Genomic DNA, 21,863 nt, shown 5'->3' on the forward strand with positions numbered 1-21,863 from the left:
ATTAACTGCCACTTGGAAAAAGAAATCTGACTTTGAATGCAACTTTAAAAGCTATAAGGCTATCCAACTGCCTAAGCCAATTTGGTTAATATGCTGATTAATTTATGAGATACAGAATGGTTTGAGCACCTTCCTTGTCACTACAGGAATGTGAAAAATTAGGTCCTGCAGTCAAAATGTCAGAACTAGTCCTAGGAATCATACTTGAACTTTTATTCAAATGCTGACATCTCCAACACCTGACCTCATGCCAATCTCTAACCTTCTATTTTCTAGGCCTTCAGTTGGGGGCAGGGGGCTATATACACATTTCCATGGCCTTAGATTTTTAAATCACGGTGAAGTAACTGAACCATCCACTGTTATATCATTAATAATAAAGACAGCACTCTCCACTCAGCTCTCATATGCTATCTGAAAAAAATTTTTCATTTCCCAAATATCACTTTATTCTTTTGTTTATTCATTTATTTATTTATTAATTATTTCCTAGCATTCAATGCTAGCTCCTGTGCTACATATCAGGCAGACAGCAAGATTAAGATAGAAAATAAATCCTATCCTCCTCAAACTGTCTAGCAGGTGTTATCAACAGTAAATAGGTAATCAAACAAATATTTAATTGCAAATTGAGATGAGTGCTATGAAGAAACAAGGGTATTTAAAATGAATTTTAAAATCTGAGATTTTGAAAATTGATTAATATGAATACGTACAGTTGCAAGTAAAAGAATAATGACTAACATTGTTTCTTTTTTTTTTTTTTTTTTAAGATATTTAATTATCTCTCACAACAGAAGTCTGGAAGTAGATGGTTCCAAAATCAGTATAGTAGCTAAACTAAATCATAAAGGAGCTAGTCTCCTTCTGTCTTTCCCCTCTTTTATCCTCCTCAGCATGGCAGTCTTTTGTCCTTGTGCTCTTTATCTCACTGGTCGAAGCTAGCTATAGCTCCAAGACAACTGCAATAAAGGCAGAAAGAAGTGGACAAGGTCTCTTTACTATCTTTTTATAAGAGAACAAAATCCTTCCCAGAAGCTTTCCCAGCAAATATGTTTTTATGTCTCATTGGTCAGAACTGGGTCACATGCCTATCTTTAAATCAATCTACATTCGTGGAAAATGGGATTACAATGCTTCGTTTAGACTATTCAGGGCTCATTTCCCAGCATCTGAAGAGGGAATCCCCTCCCTAAACACTGTTGCTGCTCTTACAATATCAAGGCTCCTCAGAATAGATTTTTTAAAAAGGAAATCATTGTTTAGTAGGTAACAACAGTGAAAATAAAAATCCACAGGACTCAGTCACAAACTAACTAAACAGGGAGAAAGATGGCTCAAGTATCACCACTCAGAAGTTTCAAGCTTTGGTAACAAAGATTATCATATTACCAGGAATAGATTAAAAAGTGGGAGGAAAAATCTACTTTGTGAGACAGATGAAACTGAATTCCACTTTCTTCTTGAGTCTGAGGTACAATGTCAGAGTCTGGTAGAAATGGACCTGAGGAGAAGGGGTGGACTTAGACTCTGGAGTCACCCACAATGAGGCAGAATTTGAAACTATAGGAAGAGGTAGGCCCATTGGTGGAGAAAATTAAGACTGGAATAGGCACAAAGCCATATAATCTTGGTGAATAGCTATAATTAAAAGATAGTGAGACGATGTTGCTATAAAAAGAAAAGAAGAGGGAGTAATTAACAGATATCCAAGAACCAACGGACTACAATCACACAGCAGTGAACGACTTAAGTTTCCAAAAAAAAGCGGTGGTCAACATTGTTGAATGTTATGGAGATGTCAATGATGCCAAAATACTCTTGAAAAACTTCAGGGATGGTTGCTCATGGGCACTTATTTGGATTTCTTTTTGTCTACTCTTTAAAAAAGTTTGGAAGGGAAGGAAAATATGGTTGGCAGGTTGGAGGCAATGAACAAGTTGGTGATAGGACATGGGTCAGTAGACAGGTAATTGAGAACATCTGTGGGCTAAGAGAAAGGCGCCTACAGGGAGGGAAGACAGTGAGGAACACTCACAGTGAGGCTAGAGGTCAGGATATGGATAAAAACCATATTTAACAAGAGATGAAAATGTGAAGACATGATGGAGGTAGTCAGAGAATATGAGATGTTGGAAAACATGGGAAATGAGTTTCAAGATACCTATTGGATGACAGTGTTATAAAGCTAAATGTCAATGGAATAGTGAATGCTAATCCCCAGCAAACTTACAAAAGCCATCAGGAAAGACAGAGGAGAGAAGATAACATATGAGCACTGAAATTAACATATGAGGACGACAGGAAAAAAAATTTGGAAATAGGAGGCCAAAAAATGGAAAAGGGACACAATCATCTGGTACTGGCCAAATGGTTAAAATTTATTGGTAAAACATCAGTGGGAAGAGTACAACTGAGGAAACCAGAGACACAACAAAGCATGGGGTAAGAGGTTGCAGGTCAGCAGTGGGGTAAACATTCATTATATAAAGAGATGTATGCAATCCAGTATCTGCTAAGGAAGCTCCAAGGAAGATGTCAAAGAGAGTGTAGTACGTAATCCTGTTTCAGGAGTCCGTCAGAACATAACTGCACTATGACTGACTGATGGCACATGTACCTCCCTTCTTGTACCAGGCACAAGTTTATGACTCATTACAAACTATGGATGGTTAAAAAAAAAAAAAAAAAAAAAAAAGGCACTGCATACAGTGAGCAATTACTGTTGCAAAAAAATGTGTTACAGCTGGGTGTTACAGCTCAGTTGTTAACAGCAACCTAGATCAGGATGAGAGACCAAGCAGCACTTGGAGAGTTGGAGAACTCAGGTTTATTATGCCAGCGTGCCCAGATGAGTTAACACTTCAAGCTCTGGACCCTGTCTATAGGTTTACACAGGCCTTTTATAGGCTGCCAGTTTTACACTTTGCAACATCATATGTAACTAAAGTATAACAGAAGTTGACCAACCAGGAACAAGCTTTGTAGAAATAGCCCAATCAGGAGTGAGATAAATAACCAATCAGGAGTGAGCTCCATGCAAATGAAGTACTGCAAATCGACCAATCAGAAGTTACGGAAGTGGACCAATCAGAAGTGAGAGTAACAACCAATCAGGAGTGAAAGAAATAACCAATCAGAAATGAGCTCAGGGAACCAATAGAATTTTAGTTGTAAGTTAGCCGCTTTAGAGGCAAAGAGTAAGATAGAGCCTCTGGGCCAGGGAACCGGATGGTGCTGGGAGGAGAGCAGTGGCCCTGCCTAGGGGTCCTGCTGGTCTTTTTATGGGGCTTCCTGCCTCATTACAAGCCCACCTAATTTCATAATAATTCATACAAATGCATATGAGAATTTGAGTTATTAAAAATGGATATAGCAGAGATGGGAACAGGAGTAATACATACATCTTTGATATAAAAAAGTGGATATAGGACACCAAAAGTCACAGAGAGGCAGGGCCATGAAAACAGCAAAAGCCAGGGATAAGCATACCAGTTTCTTGATAATTTAATTCCTAATAGTTAGAAGGTAAAGGCCACATACAGGGAGATAAGAGGAAAACAAAAGGAGGAGGCTGGTTTGCTGAGAAGTAAAACCAAAACCAGATTACAGAAGGCTGCATGGCTTCTAAAATTCACAAGGCCTTCCCAAACACAGAAACACAATGACCTGCCCGGGACTCGAGTCAAGTCATAGGAAGACCAATGAAAATATCCAACTTGAAGAAAGGAGAAAGGGAGGGAGGGAGGAAAGAAAAAGAAAAGATGAAAATGTTAAAGGCATCAAACACCTCTCTCTCTACCTCTGCTTATCTTCTCATGCAAGAGCTTGACTTGCCTTATGCACCGACAACAAAAACATGGGCAGCAGAAAATAAAAGTGTATGATCCATAATAAGTGTGAATGACATTTAAATAAGGGAACAAACTATTTCAGTGGTCATATAACAGTAAGTGGCCATGTCAATTACATTTATGTCCATTCTTTCTTCTTGATCTTGGAATAACTGCTTCACATTTAACACCACAGAAGAGATCTCTTCATCCACAGAAATCTGTGTGGAGGCCTTATTAAGCAATTAACCCAGGTAGGTAAATACATACCTTCATGAAGAAACAAGATTAACACCAAGGGACATATGTGGTAGAACATAAGCACTTTATAGAAGAGAAAATAAGGAAGATAAAGGTTTGCAGTATAAAAACAAAAGAAATAAAAATTGCCTTATGGTGAAAATTCAGAAAAAAGGACACACAATGAGCATGATTATGTTATACCCCTTATCATTGACAGGTGCTTTATAAGGACTTATTATTGTATATTATTTCATATTCATTCAACCTCATGAAATGCAGAGGATATCTACTATTGTTTCTAGTTAACAAATGAAAAAAATGAGGCTTAGAAAGGTGAAATCACTTGCCTATAGGCAAAAAGCCAGGAAATGATAGAGACTGGACTTGAACCTAGATTTTCTGGCTCTAGGTACAATGGTCTGTATAATCCTCCCAAATACGGAAACATCTGGACTGACTGAGCAGCATTCTTGCCTATCAGCAGAAAACTGGAAGGAATGACCTCCAAATAACATCCCCAAACTGTGAGACTCCGTGATTCCAACATGCTCACTGTCCCTTAAATGCCCTCTTGGTAAAGAGCAAGTTCGTCCAATCACTTTGTGCATGCACACATGCATACATGTGTGCTATGTGTGTGCACTTATGCCTGCTGGGGACAGGTAGGGAGCTGCAGAACCAATACTTAAGACATCAAAAATAAATAATGAATATCAGACTAGAGCACTGAAACCTGCCTCTTTACATAGAAATATTCTTACCTTTCATCAAGTTCCTCTTTGCATAAAACACTGACATTTTCATGATGTTCGGGAGCCTGCTGTTGGCTTCCAAAAGCATGGCGCCATACCATGCTGTCACTGTAACTGCCCTCCAGTGAGCCACCAAAATCCCGGCTAGAACATTTTGAATACAGCAGTTTGCTTGCCACCTAAACACTAAATTGCAGTATTTTATATTTATCTCTATTTAAATTTTAGTGATGCTGCATAAACGTTAACACAGTCTTATGCTAATACAATCACAGAAAACTCTTAATTAAAACCACATATTGGCACAGCCCTGTGGTGAGTCATGGCTGATAAGCAGGTCCAATGTATCCTTCTCAAGTCACTTAGCCCCCTTTAACTAAAATGTGACACCAAGACTTTTCCCCCAAGAAATGTATTTCCAGAAGCAATGGCAAGGGAAATCTAGGATTATTTGTTCACATTCACAGTGAAAAGAGAGTACTCAGGATTACAGAAAAGATTTCCAAAAAAAGTCTGGGGGAAAGAGGTTAAAAATGTTTGAATCAATTCTTCTACGGCTTGAGAAACAAAAAGTAAGCCTCAGTAAGTTCTCAAGCCTCTAAAGTCTCAAAAGAATAAGAACCTTATTGTCCAGGGCTGAAATCACAGCTACCAATGACAAATTCCTAGATTCTTCACTTAACCAGTAGATGCACAGGCAGTGATTTCCCTGTCTGGCTCTGGTTAATACTTAATGAGGTATGCCCTGGAGTCCACAGGACAACCAGGGCTTGAAGATCAGGCAAGCTGGCAAAAAGGGAAACAAAGGTCTGCTGTGCTCCCAGACTCTCCACATGGAACAATTCTTCCAGCGTCCTGAGCTGTGCCTATCAATTTACTAAGAAAATATGCTTAAGTCTTTCAGAATGAGAGGACATCAGATTGAAATTCTGATGAAATAAGCAGAGATGAAAGGCAAAGGAAAATCTTTCCAAAACAAAGGCTCAATGGTAAAAATGTTCAGAATAGCCTTTCTCCTGCAACATCACAATCCCTGCATCCAAGCAGGGCAACCCATCCAAGCCACCACCCATGCCCTGACGAAGAGCAAGAACCAGAATACGGGTTCCTGTTTTAGAGGAACAAATGGTCGTAGGAGTAGATTTTCAAAAATGGAAGGAACTATAGCTCCAATGCACCAATTGCAGCTTGAAGACACACCGACTTTTTTTGGATGACTATAATGATGTGGTACTCAGATCTCTTTCTGCATCCACTCTTTGAATATGCTGTCTCCTTACTCCTCTTGCTTGATCAGTCTTCTAGCACAAGTCAGACTAACTGAAATTTAAACAACTTCCAACCTAGAGAATGTGATAACCTGACTTCATGTTGATTGGTTCCAGGCAATTAGGGGAACACACATTTCCCCCCAAAAGGCCCTCTTTGGTCAGGTTCATCATTTATTCATCATCAAATGTAGCTTTACTGCCAAAAGGATCAGCTCTTGGAGTTCATTCCCCTCCCTCTCAACTATCTACGGTTGGTCTAACTTCTAATTAGCTTTGAATAAAACAGAGAATGTGACCTAAAATACGGTACTAAATGCCCATACATTTAAGATGAGGGGGAACAGAGTTACAGATGATGACAACATGGGTGAAAATTCTCATCTTCTTAAAATAAGTGCAGAATCCAATTCTTATTCTTGTTTCATTGGGATTACACTGAAATATGGATAGGGATGTGCATGAGTTCAAATGCAACCTTCTTCCAGGCAAATCAGGCCAAGATTAAAGCTAGACTTCACCTGAAGGGTCCAAAGGATCCTGACCAATGGGATGTCCATCCATGCCACTCACCTGGAAAAGGCAGCCCCCAGCACAAACGCAGCATACTCCTTCACCAGGGGCTCCGTGCTGTTCAGCCCATTGATCACCACTTGAAGACCACCGAAGGAAAGCAGGTCCTGTGCATTATCCATCTGCAACAGAGGCACTGCTTAGTATAGTACAGAGATCAAGAAAAGAAGAGCTTTTCTTACACCTTTTCTTCTGGTGACCATTCAAGAACAAACTAAAAAGTCAAGTAAAAAGTATTTGGTGGCCTTTCTGACTAATTAGGAAAGGATTTGTAAAAACAAACTAAATTGTAAACAATGTTAAATATGAGAACTCCCAATTCACCTAATATGATTTATGAGCACCTGTGTGAGAACTGGCAGAAATGGCACCTAGCTATTGCTTATGCTAAACATGTCCCGAGAAATTCTAATACCATAATGAGTCACAAAGCTTACTCCTAATGTACAAGCTGTTAACACAAAGATCTGGCGTTATCAGCATTAGTAAATATGGTGCCATGCTTCCTGTTGATGTCCTGCCTTAATGTGGGCAATGGAAGCAGTAGACACTTAAAAAAAAAAAGCTAATTTTTAATTAGAAGTCAGGGACTATAAAAGCAACTCTGTTGCAGGGGGAGGGCTGGAAGAGTGCTGGGAGAAGAATAACGACGGTACCCTTCTCTTCTCTCTTCCTCACCTCATCGTCTAAGCTGACTGAATCTGAGGACATTTGTGATAAATTTACACAAGTCTCTCCCTTAAAAGCTTTAGGCTAGGTCTATGCTACTCTATGCTATTATTGGACAGTGCAGAACATTTCCATCATCCCATAAAGTTCGATATAACAGCACTGGTCTAGGCTATACATAAGGTCCAAATTCCCAAGTCTACACTTTCTTTTATTCTATAGGGGATCCACTCCCCCATGCTTCATTAGTATCCTGAAACAGGAAGGTCACTGGATCCTGTTTCCCCCATGCAGTAGCTACATTTCCCTTGAAAATATCTTTGTTGCTACAAAGGCTGCCTCTTGCTCATATGCTGATCCCACTCTACAAATCATCAGAAAAGCACAGGAAGCTAGAGCCCAACTACATGTAACTACTACTCACCTTCTTCCTCCAGATGCCATAGAGGCTTTTCCTACCTGACTGTATCCTTCTGAAAAGGAAGAGGACTCTAAAAGACAAATCCAGTTTAAAGAGCTGTATTTGACTCTGCCTATGTTTAGGGGTAGGCCTAGCTTGTTTTTACCACTTGAAGATCATCTTATATATTCTGATATAATTTCCACAGAAGCAGGGGCTTTTGTCTGTCTGTCCACTGGTTTAAGTCCAGTGACTAGAACATTACTAAGCATATAGTTAAGTGTTCAATAAATAATCACAAAACCAATGAATAAATTTTATCAGAAAAAAACAATGTTACTGAAATAAACTCCACCGTGAATAAAAAAGGCAATCTAGGGTATGTATGCCAACAAAATGGATGGGTCCTTGGTACCACAGACCTAAAGAAATGGCCAATCCAGGGCCATGAAGTAAGCATGGAGTCTGCTCTACTATCAAATCCCCAAGCCAGGGTTGGGATTTGTCTGCCCTAATCCGTCCTTATGAAAAAGAATGATTATTGGTCCATAGTCTAGCTAACTAGGGAGACTCAGCTGGGTGCTTTGCTAACATAAGCACAAATAATACTTATTGACGCTTCCTTCCTCACATACTCTGATTTTAAAATCTAAGAACTCACTACCTCTCCTTTGATCCTCCTTCTTCCAGGTTTTCTAGATACCAAACCATGGCTTAGAGTCTTGTCACTCCATGCCTGAGGTGGCTACTTATCAAAACTGGTATGAGTTCCTAACAGAGCAGATGCTACCCTAATAGCCCCAAACACACTCTGGGCAACACAGCCCAGAGTCACAGAGCTTCTATTCTGGACTATTTATTACCCCAAAGATAAATCAGGGTATTATAAATGCTAACATTTATATAATCACTTCAGCATTTCCAAGATGTTTTCTTATTTGTTATTTCACTGGAGATGAGGAGGAAGAGTCGTTCTGCCCACTGTACACCCAAGCTCCAAAATCTGGGCCCTTCCCAGTATCACACAGGAGAAGGCATGGCCAGGAACTGGGTATGCAGCTCCCCAGCTGGGTCTGGGGCCAGAACTTTTCCCAGGCTGCTTTCAGGATGGAGGTGGGACAGGCAGAAAGGAGCTCAAGGTAGATGGAGGGAAAACATAAAGAAGGAGGCAGTAGGGAACCGTGCCAACACTCAGGAGGGAAAAAGAAAGGCAGAGCACTAACAAGATAGTGAGAGAACAAGGAGAAGAGAGAAAGGGAGAGATGAGGGCAAATAATCAGAGTCACGTAAGAGAAGGCAAACACATTGCCCCAGGGTGGATGGGGCCCACAGTGACCATTCCTCATAAGTAACTCACAAACGGTTTCCACACACATGGTTTTGCTTTTCACAAATCCTGTTTAATAATTCAAACATGGCTGTGAGGAATCTCCTTGGGCAGATCCAGTCTGGATCTAGTTTGGGCCCATGACTCCTCAAAACATCTAATCAGAGAGTCTAGAATAGGAGTGGACTAAGGAAGTTCCTGGCAAGAAAAGTCCTATCTTCCTCAAAGCTAGCACTATATCACCCCAACTCCCCATTGCAACTGGAACTTAAGGCCGAGCTGTGTCTTCTTTAATCCCTCTGTGAAATCACAACTTAACACTGTTGCACAGAAGCCTGACACACCAGCCCAAACCAAAGATCTCATCCATATTTCCAACCAAAAGGCCAATGACCTAGAACACTTGTGACACTTCTGCCAACAGATCAAGTTTGGCCTCCACCAGGGGACTGGTTCCTGGGCTGACAACAGGTTAAATTTGGTGAAGTCAAAAAATCTGTTAACCCCACCCAGTAAACCATGAAAGCAGAAGGGGATGTCACCCTAGAGATGACACTTCCAGGTAACCAAACAACTTGCAGGGGAAATAAAATTTATTAGGGCCCTGCTAGCCACCTGTGTACTCACTCCCCTCTAGGTAAGATAAGCTCTCATAAAAGGTGGCCTTTTATGCTGCAACTAAAGGAAGAGGCTACAGAAACCTGATACCTAAAGGTCCATCCAAATATGTTAAGATGAGAAAAAAATAAAAGCTGTCAACATCAGAGCAGGACTGAGTTGGCCAATAACCCCTAGGATCCTTAATCCTTTAAATATCTATAACGGAAAAGCTGTTAGAATTTTTGTTTTCTAACCTGCAGAGTAAGAATGGAAAGAGGAAAGAGAACCCAGGTCTATTTTTTTTCCTCTAAAAGGATCACAGGTCTGCTATTTGAGTCCTGAGAAAGAGTTATGAGCAGAGAGAGATGAAGAGGCCACCCCATAATTCCTGCAGATACAGTACACACTCATCCTCTCACCACAAAGGCTGGCAAAATCCTAAAGAAAGAATGTCTTTTAGCCTAGTTTATAGAGAACAAGGATGCTGTCAGGTGTGGGAGGATGTTGAACATCTATGTCTTGATGAGGATCTCAAAACAAGCCTTTGATTATGATTACACAGCCTTCCTGGGCCACCATCGCCCCTAGTCTGGATTAGAGCAATAGCCTCCTATCTAGTTTCCCTGCTTCTACCCATGCCCTTGGCCTACAGTCCAATTCTCAACACAGAAGCTAGGCGAATCCTTTAAAAGTCAGATCAAGTCTTTCTTCTGTTCAACATCCTCCAAATAGTGCCCAGTATCAGTCTTTTCAATGGCCTACAAGGTGCTCCATGATCTTCCCCCCATTATCTCTGAACTTCATCTACTTCTCTTCCCCTTCTCTCAGCTCCAGCCACACTGCTGTTCCTCAAACACACTAGATATGCTCCCACCTTAGGGCTTTGGTACTTGCTGCTTCTCCTGTCTGAGATCCTCCTTCTCAACACTGCCAATCTATCCCCTGCTCTACTTTTTATTTTTCCGTAGTATTTATCACCTTCAAACATATTATTTGTAATTTACTTATTAGTTATGTATATTGTCTATCTGCATCTGCTAGAAGGTAAGCTTCAATTTTGTTCACAAATGTATCTTAAGTGCCTGGAACTTAACAGGCATGCAGTAAATCAATTTACTGAATAAATAAATGGCTTCTCTCGGCTCCTTCAACTTAGATTCACCTATACTCTTCTGAGCTTCATTCAGATGGTACCAGTATTCTGTGTGAGGCAGAAGGGCCAAAAGGTCAGACAGACCTTGTTGCAAATTCCAGCTCTACCACTCACTAACTGGGTGACCTTGGGCAATCACAGGTGACCTGTAATTTATTTACCTCAGTTACAAGATGGGATTAATAGTAGTGCCCACTCAAAGGCAGGTGTGGAAGCCAGTGAATTAATTTGTACAAGGCATTTGAATATGTGCCTTGTATACAATAATAATCAATAAATATTATAATTGTGGCACAAGTCTGACCAGTCATTTCCCTGCTTCAAATTCTCCTATGGTTATTAGGATCAAGGATAAAATCATGAAGAGCATGATTTTCCCATCCCCACCTCTGTGACTCCCTGACCTTTCCACTTTATCGATGACACCCCACCTTCTGGTCTCTGTGCTCCAGTCACCACCGTATTTTCCAGGTCCTCAAGCTCATCAAGCTTTTCTCTGACTCAGAATTTCTGCACATGCTATTTCCTCTGCCTGGAATGCTCTAATCCAATGGGTGGCAAACTTTTCCTAAAGGGCCTGATAGTAAATATTTTTGGTTTTGTGAGCCATATGGTTTCTGTCACAACTACTCAACTCTGCTATTGTGGCATAAAAACAGTCAAAAACAATTTAAAAAAAATACATAAACAAATAGGTGTGACTGTGTTCCAATAAAACCTTGTTTACAAAAGCAGGTCATAGTTTGCCACCCCCTACTCTAATCTCCTCTCTTTGCCTAGCCAACCCCTAATCACCCTTTAATGCTCATCCTAAATGTCACATCTTCAGAGATGCCTTCACCAATATCCCTGACTAGGCCTAGGTCCCCTGTTATATACTCCTACATGACCCTCTGGAGCCCTTATCACAATGTTAAACTATCTCATTAAACTGTTCATTTGTTCATTGTTCAATTGTTCATTATTGAATTGCTCTCTTCAGATTAGAAGCTACGTGGAATAAGGATCACATCTATTTTACCTCTGCTGTATCCTCAGTGTTGAAAAATTAAACAAAGTAACACTCCAAATGAAAAAGAAGCTGGCCCCAGTCTCTAAGAATCTGTCTTACTACAATATATATTGGCCTAGATTAAAAATGCTGCACACCTCGGGACAGAAGTAAAGATGCCAACAATATTTTCTTAGAGCCTAGGATAGAGGAGTTATTTTTGGAGTTGTTAGTTAAAAGTCAGACTTACAGACAATGAAATACAATACCTGATGGACATAATATTCAAGATCAAAGAGTGCAGCAATCTTTTCTTCCAGGCTGGAGCTGGAACTATTGAACTTGTTGATCAGCCGTACCATGATCTGCATGTCAGTCTCAATGACAACATTCAGCTCCTCAAAGTCCTTCTTCAGCTCCTCAATGGGGCGGAAGAGCCGTTTAACCTTGGCCTGCCTTGCCTAAGGAGAAGAGCAAAGGGATGATTAATTAAATCAATTGGGAACATCTCCCCAAGACTCCTGTGGTCTACCATGGATGCCCATCCTCAACTGCTGCTCCAGGACACAACTTTCTTTAATCTGCGCTATCAAGAATCCTAATGCCTTCTAAGATGCCCAGAGGAGAGAGCTCTCAGAGTCTACCTGTATAGCCTTCTGCCCTAAGGACACACTCAAGATTTTCGAAGGTTCACTTACCACAGTCTGACTTCCAATGCTCAGGAAGAATGTAAAGTCTTCTTGTTACAATCACTGAGGTCAGGGGAAGCAATGCAAGCTTACATCCAACCCCTAACGTCACATGGGAAGACTGAAGTCTAAAGTGGAATAATCTACACCTTGGTCCTCTTTCTTCTAGAAATCATAGAGTATCTTTGCTTTGCGCCCTGCCCAATCCAGCAACATTTTAGGGAAACCCGGAATAGGATACCGTGGGTAAAGAGCTGTCAGAGTGGGAGCAATCTGCTGATGAAAATTAAATCATTGTCATTACTGTCAATCTAACTACAGGTGTACAATTTGTTCAACTGTTTGAAGTGGCTAAATTACTGTATGTACTATACTGAAGCCTCAAACAATTTTCGCTCACTCCCTCCCCACCCCACACACATATAAAGATTTAAAAAATGAAGTTATGTTGGAGGTGAATAAAAGACTTTAATTTATTTTATACATGTGACACTCCCTGTTTTCTTAACAGTTTTAGATAGTGCTTATAAAGAAAATCTGAAAGGTCACATGGGTTTGGGTCTATCTTCCAAGAATAATTAAAAGGTACATATATTTATAAAAAGCAGGATGATGAGTAGCTGTCAGCTCCAAATTGCTCATCTATTACCATTAGGTTTTCTCCCCAGTGATAAGCACTCCACAGAAACACCAACCAAAGAAATGAATCAGCCTCTCTTAAAAAAGGACAAGTTCCCAGCAGGGCGATCACATCTATACGGTGCCATATTTTTCTCTTTTAGGCTAAAACAACAGTGAAATGCTCTCCCTATCTCCAGCTAGAGGAGTCTGGGTGGCTGCCAAAGGCCAGGCTAAGGGATCTGGGAAAGCTGAGTCACTGCCTAGAGCTGTGGGATGACAGACAAGTGAGCAGGATAAGAAACTAGTCACCTTTGCCTCAAAAATGATGTATGCCTGGCCCTCAGGAAGGCCTTTAACAAAACTATTTTTTTTACTTTGCAATAATTATAAACTCACAGGAAGTTATAAAAATAGTACAGAGAGTACTATGTACCCTTCATTCAGCTTCCCCCGATGGTAATATCTTATGTAACAACAGAACAATGTCAAAACCAAGAAAATGACATAGGTACTAGACCACATACCTCATTCAGGTACAATTAACTAGACTACATACCTTATTCAGATTTCACCAGCTTTTATATGTACACATTTCCATGGATGTGTGTTTATCATTCTATACAATTTTATGTAATATACAGATTCATGTAACCACCAGAACAATGAAGCTATAGAACTGTTCCATCACCATGAAACAACTTCACTGTGCTCCTTTACAGCTGCACCTCATGCTCTCACCCTCTCCCTCCTGTCTCTATACCTGGCAACCACTAACTTGTTCTCCATCTCTACAATTCTGGCATTTGGAGAATGTTATATAGATAGAACCATACAGTCTGTAAGTTTTTTGAGATTGGCCTTTTTTACTGAACATAATGCATTTCAGATCTATCCAAGTTACTGCACATATCAATGGTTTATTTCTTTTTAATGCTGAACAGTATTCCATTGTAAAAGATGTACAGATGTTAAACCATTCACCTGTTCAAGAATGTTTGAGTTGTTTCCAGGTTTGGGATATTATGAATAAAACTGAATGAACATTTGTATAGGGGTTTTTAAAATAAACTTAAATTCTTATTTCTCTGGGATAAATGCCCAAGAGTGCAACTGCTGGGTCGTATGATTGGTTTCATAAGAAACAGCCAAACTATCTTCCAGAGTGTCTGTACCACTTCCTACTCCCACCAATAATGTATAAAAGACCCAGATTCTCCACATCCTCACTAGGATTTAGTATTATTTTTATTATAGGTATTCTAATAGATGTCTGTGGATTGGTGGTGGATTTAATTTGCAAATCTCTAACAGCTAATGACGTTAAAATTTTTTTCAGGTACTTATTTGCCATCCACATATCCTCTTCAGTGAAATGTTTGTTCATATCCTCTGCCCATTTTCAAACTGGTTATTGGTTGTTACTATCGAGTTTTAAGAGTTCTTTTTATGTTCTAGATAGATACAAGTCTTTTATCAGACAGACAGTCCTTGCTTTGCACAGATCTGATATGCATCAATTTCAAATACCACAGCTTAAATAACACTAGTCTCCCAACATGACTTGTGTTTCAGTTGTCACTTCAGTTGTCATATTTACTTTAATTGTATTAAGTACCAACGTTGCTGATAGCTCTTCAGTCCATAAGTCACTATGTAAATAACATAAATGCAAACCATGATCAGTGGCTGATCACATCACTTTTTTCAAAGTCTGTCAGGGACTGGTCACTTACTGTGCATTCATTATTCAAATCATACACAGATGTCAATGTGTGGTTGTATGGCCTCCTCATCCCCCAAGGATAAACCCATATTAATATTTCATAAAAATGGATAATTTAAAAAGAGAGAACTAATCAACAAAGCTGACAGAGTGCAGCACAGAAACAAAAAGTGATAAGTCTGGCAGTGAAATTCATATTGAACATATATGGGACTACAGATGACATAATTTTTGCTTCAATAATCAAACATAATTTAAAGAACTCCAGAGAAGGACAGTCTATTATATTTTCCCTTATTGTTATTCATTTGATTGTTCTTTGCTTTTTCCTGATGGTTCACGTTTATTCCTGATGGTCTTGTTTCCTTCTATTATTATTTCCCTTCTATTTAAAGAATATTCTTTAGTCATTCTTTAGGTAGGTTGACTGGTAATAAATACTCATAATTTTCTTTTGTATGAGAACATCCTGATTTCCTTCCTTCCACTCCTGAAGGATATTTTCACTGGCTATAGAATTCTGAGTGGAGAGTTTTTTTTCTGCACTTGAAAAATGTGCCACATACTTTTGGTGTCTGTGGTATCAGATGAAAACTATGTTGTCATTCAATCATTGCTCCCTGTAGATAAGGTGTTGTTTCTATCCAGCTGATTTCAAAGTTGTTTTTTTTTTAACATTTTTTATTGAGTTATAGTCATTTTACAATGTTGTGACAAATTCCAGTGTAGAGTACAATTTTTCAATTATACATGAACATACATGTATTCATTGTCACTTTTTTTTTTCACAAAGTTTTTTTTTTCTGTCTTTAGTTTTCAGAAGGTTGACTGTGATGTGTCATGGTGTTTACTTCTTTGAATTTATCTGTTATAGAATTCATTCAGCTTCATAAATCTGTGGGTTTATATCTTTCACCAATGTGGGGAGTTTTCCATCTCTTTTCTTTGATTAATTTTTCAGCCCCATATTCTTTCTCCTCTCCTTCTGAAACTCTGAGACACAAATGTTAGATTTTCTGTTTTCCTACAAGTCCTTAAGTCTCTGTTCATTTTTTTCCAACCTATTTTCTATTATTTAGAATATTTTTTATCTGTCATCAGGTTCACTAATTCTTTTCTAAGTCTCCTCTCTATTCTACAATTAAGACTATGCTGTGATTTTTTCCCTAATTTTTAGTTGTATTTTTCAATTCTAAAATTCCATTCTTTCTATATCTTTTATTTCTTTGCTGAGGTTATCATTTGTTTCAAGAGTATTTATAATTGCTTGAAGCATTTTTATGACAGCTATTTTAAAATCCTTGTTATCTAACACCAACTTCTGAGTCATCTCACTGTTTGCATCAGTTAATTGTCTTTTCTAATTCGAGTTCTGATTTTTCTGGTTCTTGGTATGATGAGTGATTTTCGGTATCCTGGACATTTTGAGTCTTACAGTACTCTGAATTCTACCCAATGTTTCTTTTCAGTAGGCAGTCACACTGTTTAGGTTTAATATCTTAGTTCTAGCCTTCTTGTATGGTTGTGACCCCAAGACAATTTAGTTTTCAGAGCCTTTGCAGTGTTATTTTGGTCTGCTTCCTTTGTGTGTTACCCAAAGCTAATCTAGAAATCTGGGCAGTATTCAACACTGTGGGTCAGTTCTCAAATCTTCTGCTGTATTAATTCTAGTCAGTTTCTCTTGTGGGCCACCAGCAAGTATGCCCAGGACTTCATTTACAAAATATCTTTCTCCAGCTCCCTTCTCTCCCAAATTCTGCCATCAATCTCCAGTTAGGAGAAGGAAAAGCATCACCTGCCACCACCAGACATTCAACATTGGGAATGGAAGTCCTTCCTTGGCCTCTCCTAACATCACCCTGGTGAGGGAACTGAAACACTGCCTCATTGCTGCTGATCTGGGGATAGAAGTTCAGGTTCCTCACTTACCCTACTGACATTGCCCCATGTGGGGAGCAGAATGCTGCCTCATGCTGCCTTGTTCCCACCAGCTGGAGGGTAGAAGCACAGACTCTCTATTCAACCCCCACTGGCATCAGCGCAGCTAAGAGAACTGAAAAACTACCTTGTTGCTGCCAGACAGAGGATGGACATTCAGGTTCCCTTCTTGGCCTCTACTGACACCATCCTAACAGGACAAGCAGCTTGCTACACCCATGTGGAAGGTACAAAGCTAGGCTCCACACTTGTCTTTGTTGGTACCACACCAGTGGGAGAAGCAGAGAATAGCACTATACCACTGAGCAGAGGGTAGAAATTCAGCTCAATTCCTGCCAACACCACCTTGGTTGAGGTAGCAAAGCACTGCCTGACATCGTCTACCGCCACCAGAGGGGGTGCAATTTCAGGCTCCCCACTCAGCTTCTGCTGACACCACTCTGGTGGAGGAATCAGAGTACAGCTTTGCTACACTATACAAGGTGGAAGGTGGAAATCCAACTTCCCCATTCAACTTCCACTAGCACTCAGGGAGGTGGGGAGATTTCCATGGTCTTTGGCTAAAGCAGAATAGATATTGTCAAAAGGTTTTTTCTCTATTAGGCTGCCCTTTTCCTGAAAGAGCAGACTTTTCTTAGGGCCTTTTTTCTATCTGCACCTGTTGGCATTTCCATGATATGGGCTTCTCCAGTGCCTACTCTGGGATACACAGAGGGAAAAAAGAAAGCCAGGACTCACTAGCATGTCATCCCTCAAATTCCAGAGTCCCTAGCCAATCTACCTTCTTCTTCCCACCTTTAAAGTCTTCTTATATTGCTTTTAGTATTATGTCCAGGGCTTTTAGTTGTTCTTAGCAGGAGGAATACAGAGAAATGAGTCTACCTCACCTTGTCCAGAATCAAAAGTTTAAGAAGGCTCTATTTTTAAATGGAGCAATTTATGGACACAGATGAACAACAGGTGACATGATAAAGCATAAAGCATCAAGCAATTTGTATGATAATAGGGGGATGAAGAGATCAGATTCAACAACAATGATCCAAATGTGTTGGGCAAGACTGAGCTTTTCCTCAAAGCATGGAACTCTGGGAAGGACTGATTCACTTAGATCCAATAAGGTACCAATGGATATAATGGAATTGATGTCCTCCCTCCCCAAATCAAGTACAAAAGAAATCCACTCAGTTGATATAACATGACACAATATCTCACAGTACTGTCTTTATATATAAAGTAAAAGCACCATCCTGTATTTGCAACTTACCATGCAAAGATCTTCTTTAAAGACCGAACAAAAAGTATAATGGCATCTCCAGCCAGGAGCCTGAGACACGTAAGGAACTCTCCAACCTACTTCAAGTTAATTTATTTGCCAGTCCCAATGCACTGGCAGTGAGCTGAGTCAGTCCAGAAAGGCTCCAAATGAAAGTGGGAGAAAGACCCCAAGACCCAGCACCTTAGTGAAAGAGCTAACCACCTAAGCTCCACAAAAGTAAAAGAGAGAGTGTGGCAGCCATAGCTCAGAAGTGGCTGCTGACTCAAATTAGCTGGTACAGGGGTGCTGCATTTAGTTACCAGGATTGCGATCTTTCCTTGCACAGGGAAAGGATTATTTTTAAATTAAAAAAACAGCAACTGAAAACTTAAATAATCCTTTGCTTTTGCATTTAAAAATATTTTCATAATATTCATATTTTTCTACAGTAACTGAATTATGGGAGAAGAATGTCACTAAAGAGAACAAAGAGAAGAGACAGGGCCCTCCATCCGCAGAGAAGACATCAAACAAGGAATGACTTTTATGTTCCCATCAGCCCCATGTGGTGCTCATGGTAAGGGAGTATCGAGTAGGAATGAGCCCAACCCATGGCCATAGAAACACCAATTTCTACTCTAGGCACCTGGGTATGCACTGCTCTTCTCTGCTGGCCTCACAATTACATGGTAGGGGATTTGCTTTTTCTCACCACCTGCCCCTTCCCCTAGTTACTATACCTACAGTAGGATATAATTTTATGCATCACCTTCCTTCACCACCACTGCTGCCATTCCGCTACTCACCTTCTCATACCACATATACTTTCCACACTGGGAGATGTGACTTTAGTAAAGACATGAAGACTTGGCCTGCGTATTAACACCCCCTCCTTAGGTCCTCCCCAACACCAAAAAGGAAAAAAAGTCTATTCGTCTCAGAAATATTTTGTTCTGAAGGATCTGAGGAATGTAAGGCTTCCTTCACTAACCAATAGGCTATCAGGAACCTGATGCTGCCCCTTTAAAATACTGCCAGAATTATGGGGTGGGGACAGAGAGATACACAAGGCAAAGGGTGCTGTGAAGAGGGAAAGAGGGAGGGAGAACTTAGAAAGGTCTGCAAGGCAGCCATGGGAGGAGGTTCTTTTAAGGACAAGAATCAAGTGGAAATGTAAAAAATGATTTGCAACATTTTCTGGCTATCACATGCATTCATAATCCATCTAAGAGTAAGATTTCTTTCTGGTAGGTGGGTATCTACATTCCATTCCAGACATTATGGGGGATAACCAAGGGGCTGCAAATTTCCTTCTCATTCCCTTAGCTTGTAAACAAATTTAAAGCTGGAGGAAACCTCAGCTATCCTCTTGCCCCAGCCCTGTGTTGTACATTTAAGGAACCTGAGGCCTGTAAAAAGTTTGCTACATATTCAAAGGACAAGGATAAAGACAAGGACTTGGGCTTCTTCCTTCCTGGCCTAGTTCCTCTGTCCTTTAAGCTTGTGTCTAATCCCAGTGTAAGTGAAGAGACTTGGGTTTTAATCTCTATTCTCCTCACTCATATCTGTGATAATGGAGAGTATGGCTATCTCTGCTTTGTGCGTCAATTTTCAAGTATGTATCAGGAAGTTGGATCCTAACCTAAACAATGACAGAAATGGTCCCAGCATCTTTTTAATAGTCTATAAAGGGTTATTTAGACGATATTAACTGCTCTTTAAATTATTTTACAATATTACTATTACTCTCCCATGTTTATTGCAAAAGCTTCAGGAAATCCTTCAAGGCCATCATACAGGATTATACTAATTCTCTATAAAGAACATCATATACCTTGTCTTCCTTTGAACTCTCCATCTCTGCCCCCTCCTTGAATTTTGCCAGTGCACTCTTGAGGTCCTGAGACGTGTAGGTGTTACCGTTGATGTCCAGCCTGTCCAAAGAGAAGCTGCAAGTCAGAAGGGAGGCACCATCTTTCCCAAGAAAGAAAACCCTGGGTTGCTGGCACTCCAAGGAGAGCTAAGTCAGGCCAGCTCTAACTCAGAGCATGCTATTCTATCTTCGCCAGGTTCAGCCCAAAGTCCAACAGGATGATCTTACCTTGAAGCTAGAGGAGGAAAGAGATGAAGATGGGGTCACGTCATGAAAGAGGAAGAAATGGCATGGGGCAGACAGAGGCACATCTTGAACAAAGAGCTCTCAGCCAACTCCTCAGGCAGAAAGAAGTCTGGAATGTCTGTGCAATGCTGCTCTCAGCACATGCAAGATTAAGACCTCCTAGAGGGCACAAACAGAGGAACTAACATACACCCTATTTATATTCTTCTAGGAAAGGGACCAACAAGGACCTGAGCCTCCTAAGCATGTACCTGACCTGATTCGATAAGTCAGTCTGTCCTTACAAAAATAAGTTGGATAACTTCATACCTTTAAGACCAACCCCTGAGCACAGAATAGATGCAGGAGACATGGGTCAACGTGACAAAGGAATGGGTTTGAGATATCAAGGACTAAAATCAAAGCCAACCACCCTCCATAGCCAGCCTCCAAGGAGAGAGAGGAAAGGAATCAATGTGGATATAACGTTAGGAACCTGGCAAAGACTATAAGGGCACCCTCATGAAGACCCCTGGAGCTGATCCAAACCACAACCATTCATCCTGACTACAGAGAAGGCATTCATGGGTTGGGAGGTGGAAGACAGATTTTGCCACCAGCACTCATTTCAGTTCACTGAAGAAAGGTAAGAAAAAGAGTGATACAAACAGACAAAGGGAAGTGTGGAATGTGGGCTGTGCTTGACAAGACTGTCCAGCCGGTATGGTGGTTACGTTCAACCTAGGAGAAACACAAAAGGTTGGGGAAGACAGGACTACTCGACTGCTCCACTCCAGGCGAGATAAGCACATCAGTCTTGTGGTCCAAGATCCTAGCAGGCCTCAGTTCTCATGAGAGGTACTCACTCAGTCTTTGATCCATCCTAGAGACCCCCTTAGGGCCCTGAGAAAAACGCTTGTCTTCTTTAAACCTCAGTCCTCCTAAACTAATTAATAACAGCTAATTATCCCATTAATTGAGCAATTAACCATGTGTCAGGCACTATTTTAATCTTTTGGAAGTAATATTTCATTTAAATCACTACTACCATTTTATCAGGAAGGGGAAAGAATCCCCCTCCTGCCAGATGCATGAGGATTCCACTGCCCTGCCTCTTGCCCGTAAAAGTGAGCTAAGTATTTAGGGCCATAACTTTAATAGATTATCTCCTCCTTCCTCCAAGACTTGGTCAGGAATAATCTTATCATGTCTGTATCTCTGTTTACTGCCTAAAGTCCCACTCTCCTAGGCCATCTATCATCACCCACTCTCAGCCCCAACTACACACAAACAAGTGTGCACATGTGTGCCTCCATGCTAACAGGCACACACACTATCCTCAGCTGGTATTCTCACGTCATTCTTCACTAAGAAAAATAGATGTTAACATCAAGTATTCCCTCTTCCTCCCAGCATCAGCTCTATACATCAACCTGCATCTGAATCTACATTTTCTGTTATCCTTTCTATTAGGATGGATGACTGTGTTCCTGCTCCTACTAAACTTAGGCTGGATATCCCAGTTACCTTATCAAAAGCTTTAACTCCCATAATTATACCACTCCCACCTGCCTGCATCAATTGTTCCTTGACTGAATTATTCCCACCAGCATACCAATACTCCTTTGACTCCACAATTTCTATCTATCATGCAAATTCCCTGATCCTGTTCAGAGTAAAACTACATGAACACATTGTCTTCATTCACTATCCACACCTCCTTCAATGTT

At 40.4% G+C, this 21,863-nt stretch overlaps 1 protein-coding gene across 2 annotated transcripts in view; it reads right to left on the reverse strand.

Moving 5' to 3' along the window:
• The window catches only part of SIL1 (SIL1 nucleotide exchange factor), a 210,364-nt gene that overhangs the window by 59,827 nt on the left and 128,674 nt on the right, over positions 1–21,863 (reverse strand). For both annotated transcript variants that reach the window (XM_010982114.2, XM_064484330.1), the window contains 3 exons: positions 19,870–19,969; positions 12,079–12,270; positions 6,670–6,791 (listed from right to left, as the gene is read on the reverse strand). In XM_010982114.2, coding sequence (XP_010980416.1) covers positions 6,670–6,791; positions 12,079–12,270; positions 19,870–19,969 — 414 coding nt within the window. The remainder of the gene's footprint in view (positions 1–6,669; positions 6,792–12,078; positions 12,271–19,869; positions 19,970–21,863) is intronic.

The sequence above is a fragment of the Camelus dromedarius genome, chromosome 3, assembly GCF_036321535.1.
Source record: "Camelus dromedarius isolate mCamDro1 chromosome 3, mCamDro1.pat, whole genome shotgun sequence".
Lineage (NCBI taxonomy): Eukaryota > Metazoa > Chordata > Mammalia > Artiodactyla > Camelidae > Camelus > Camelus dromedarius.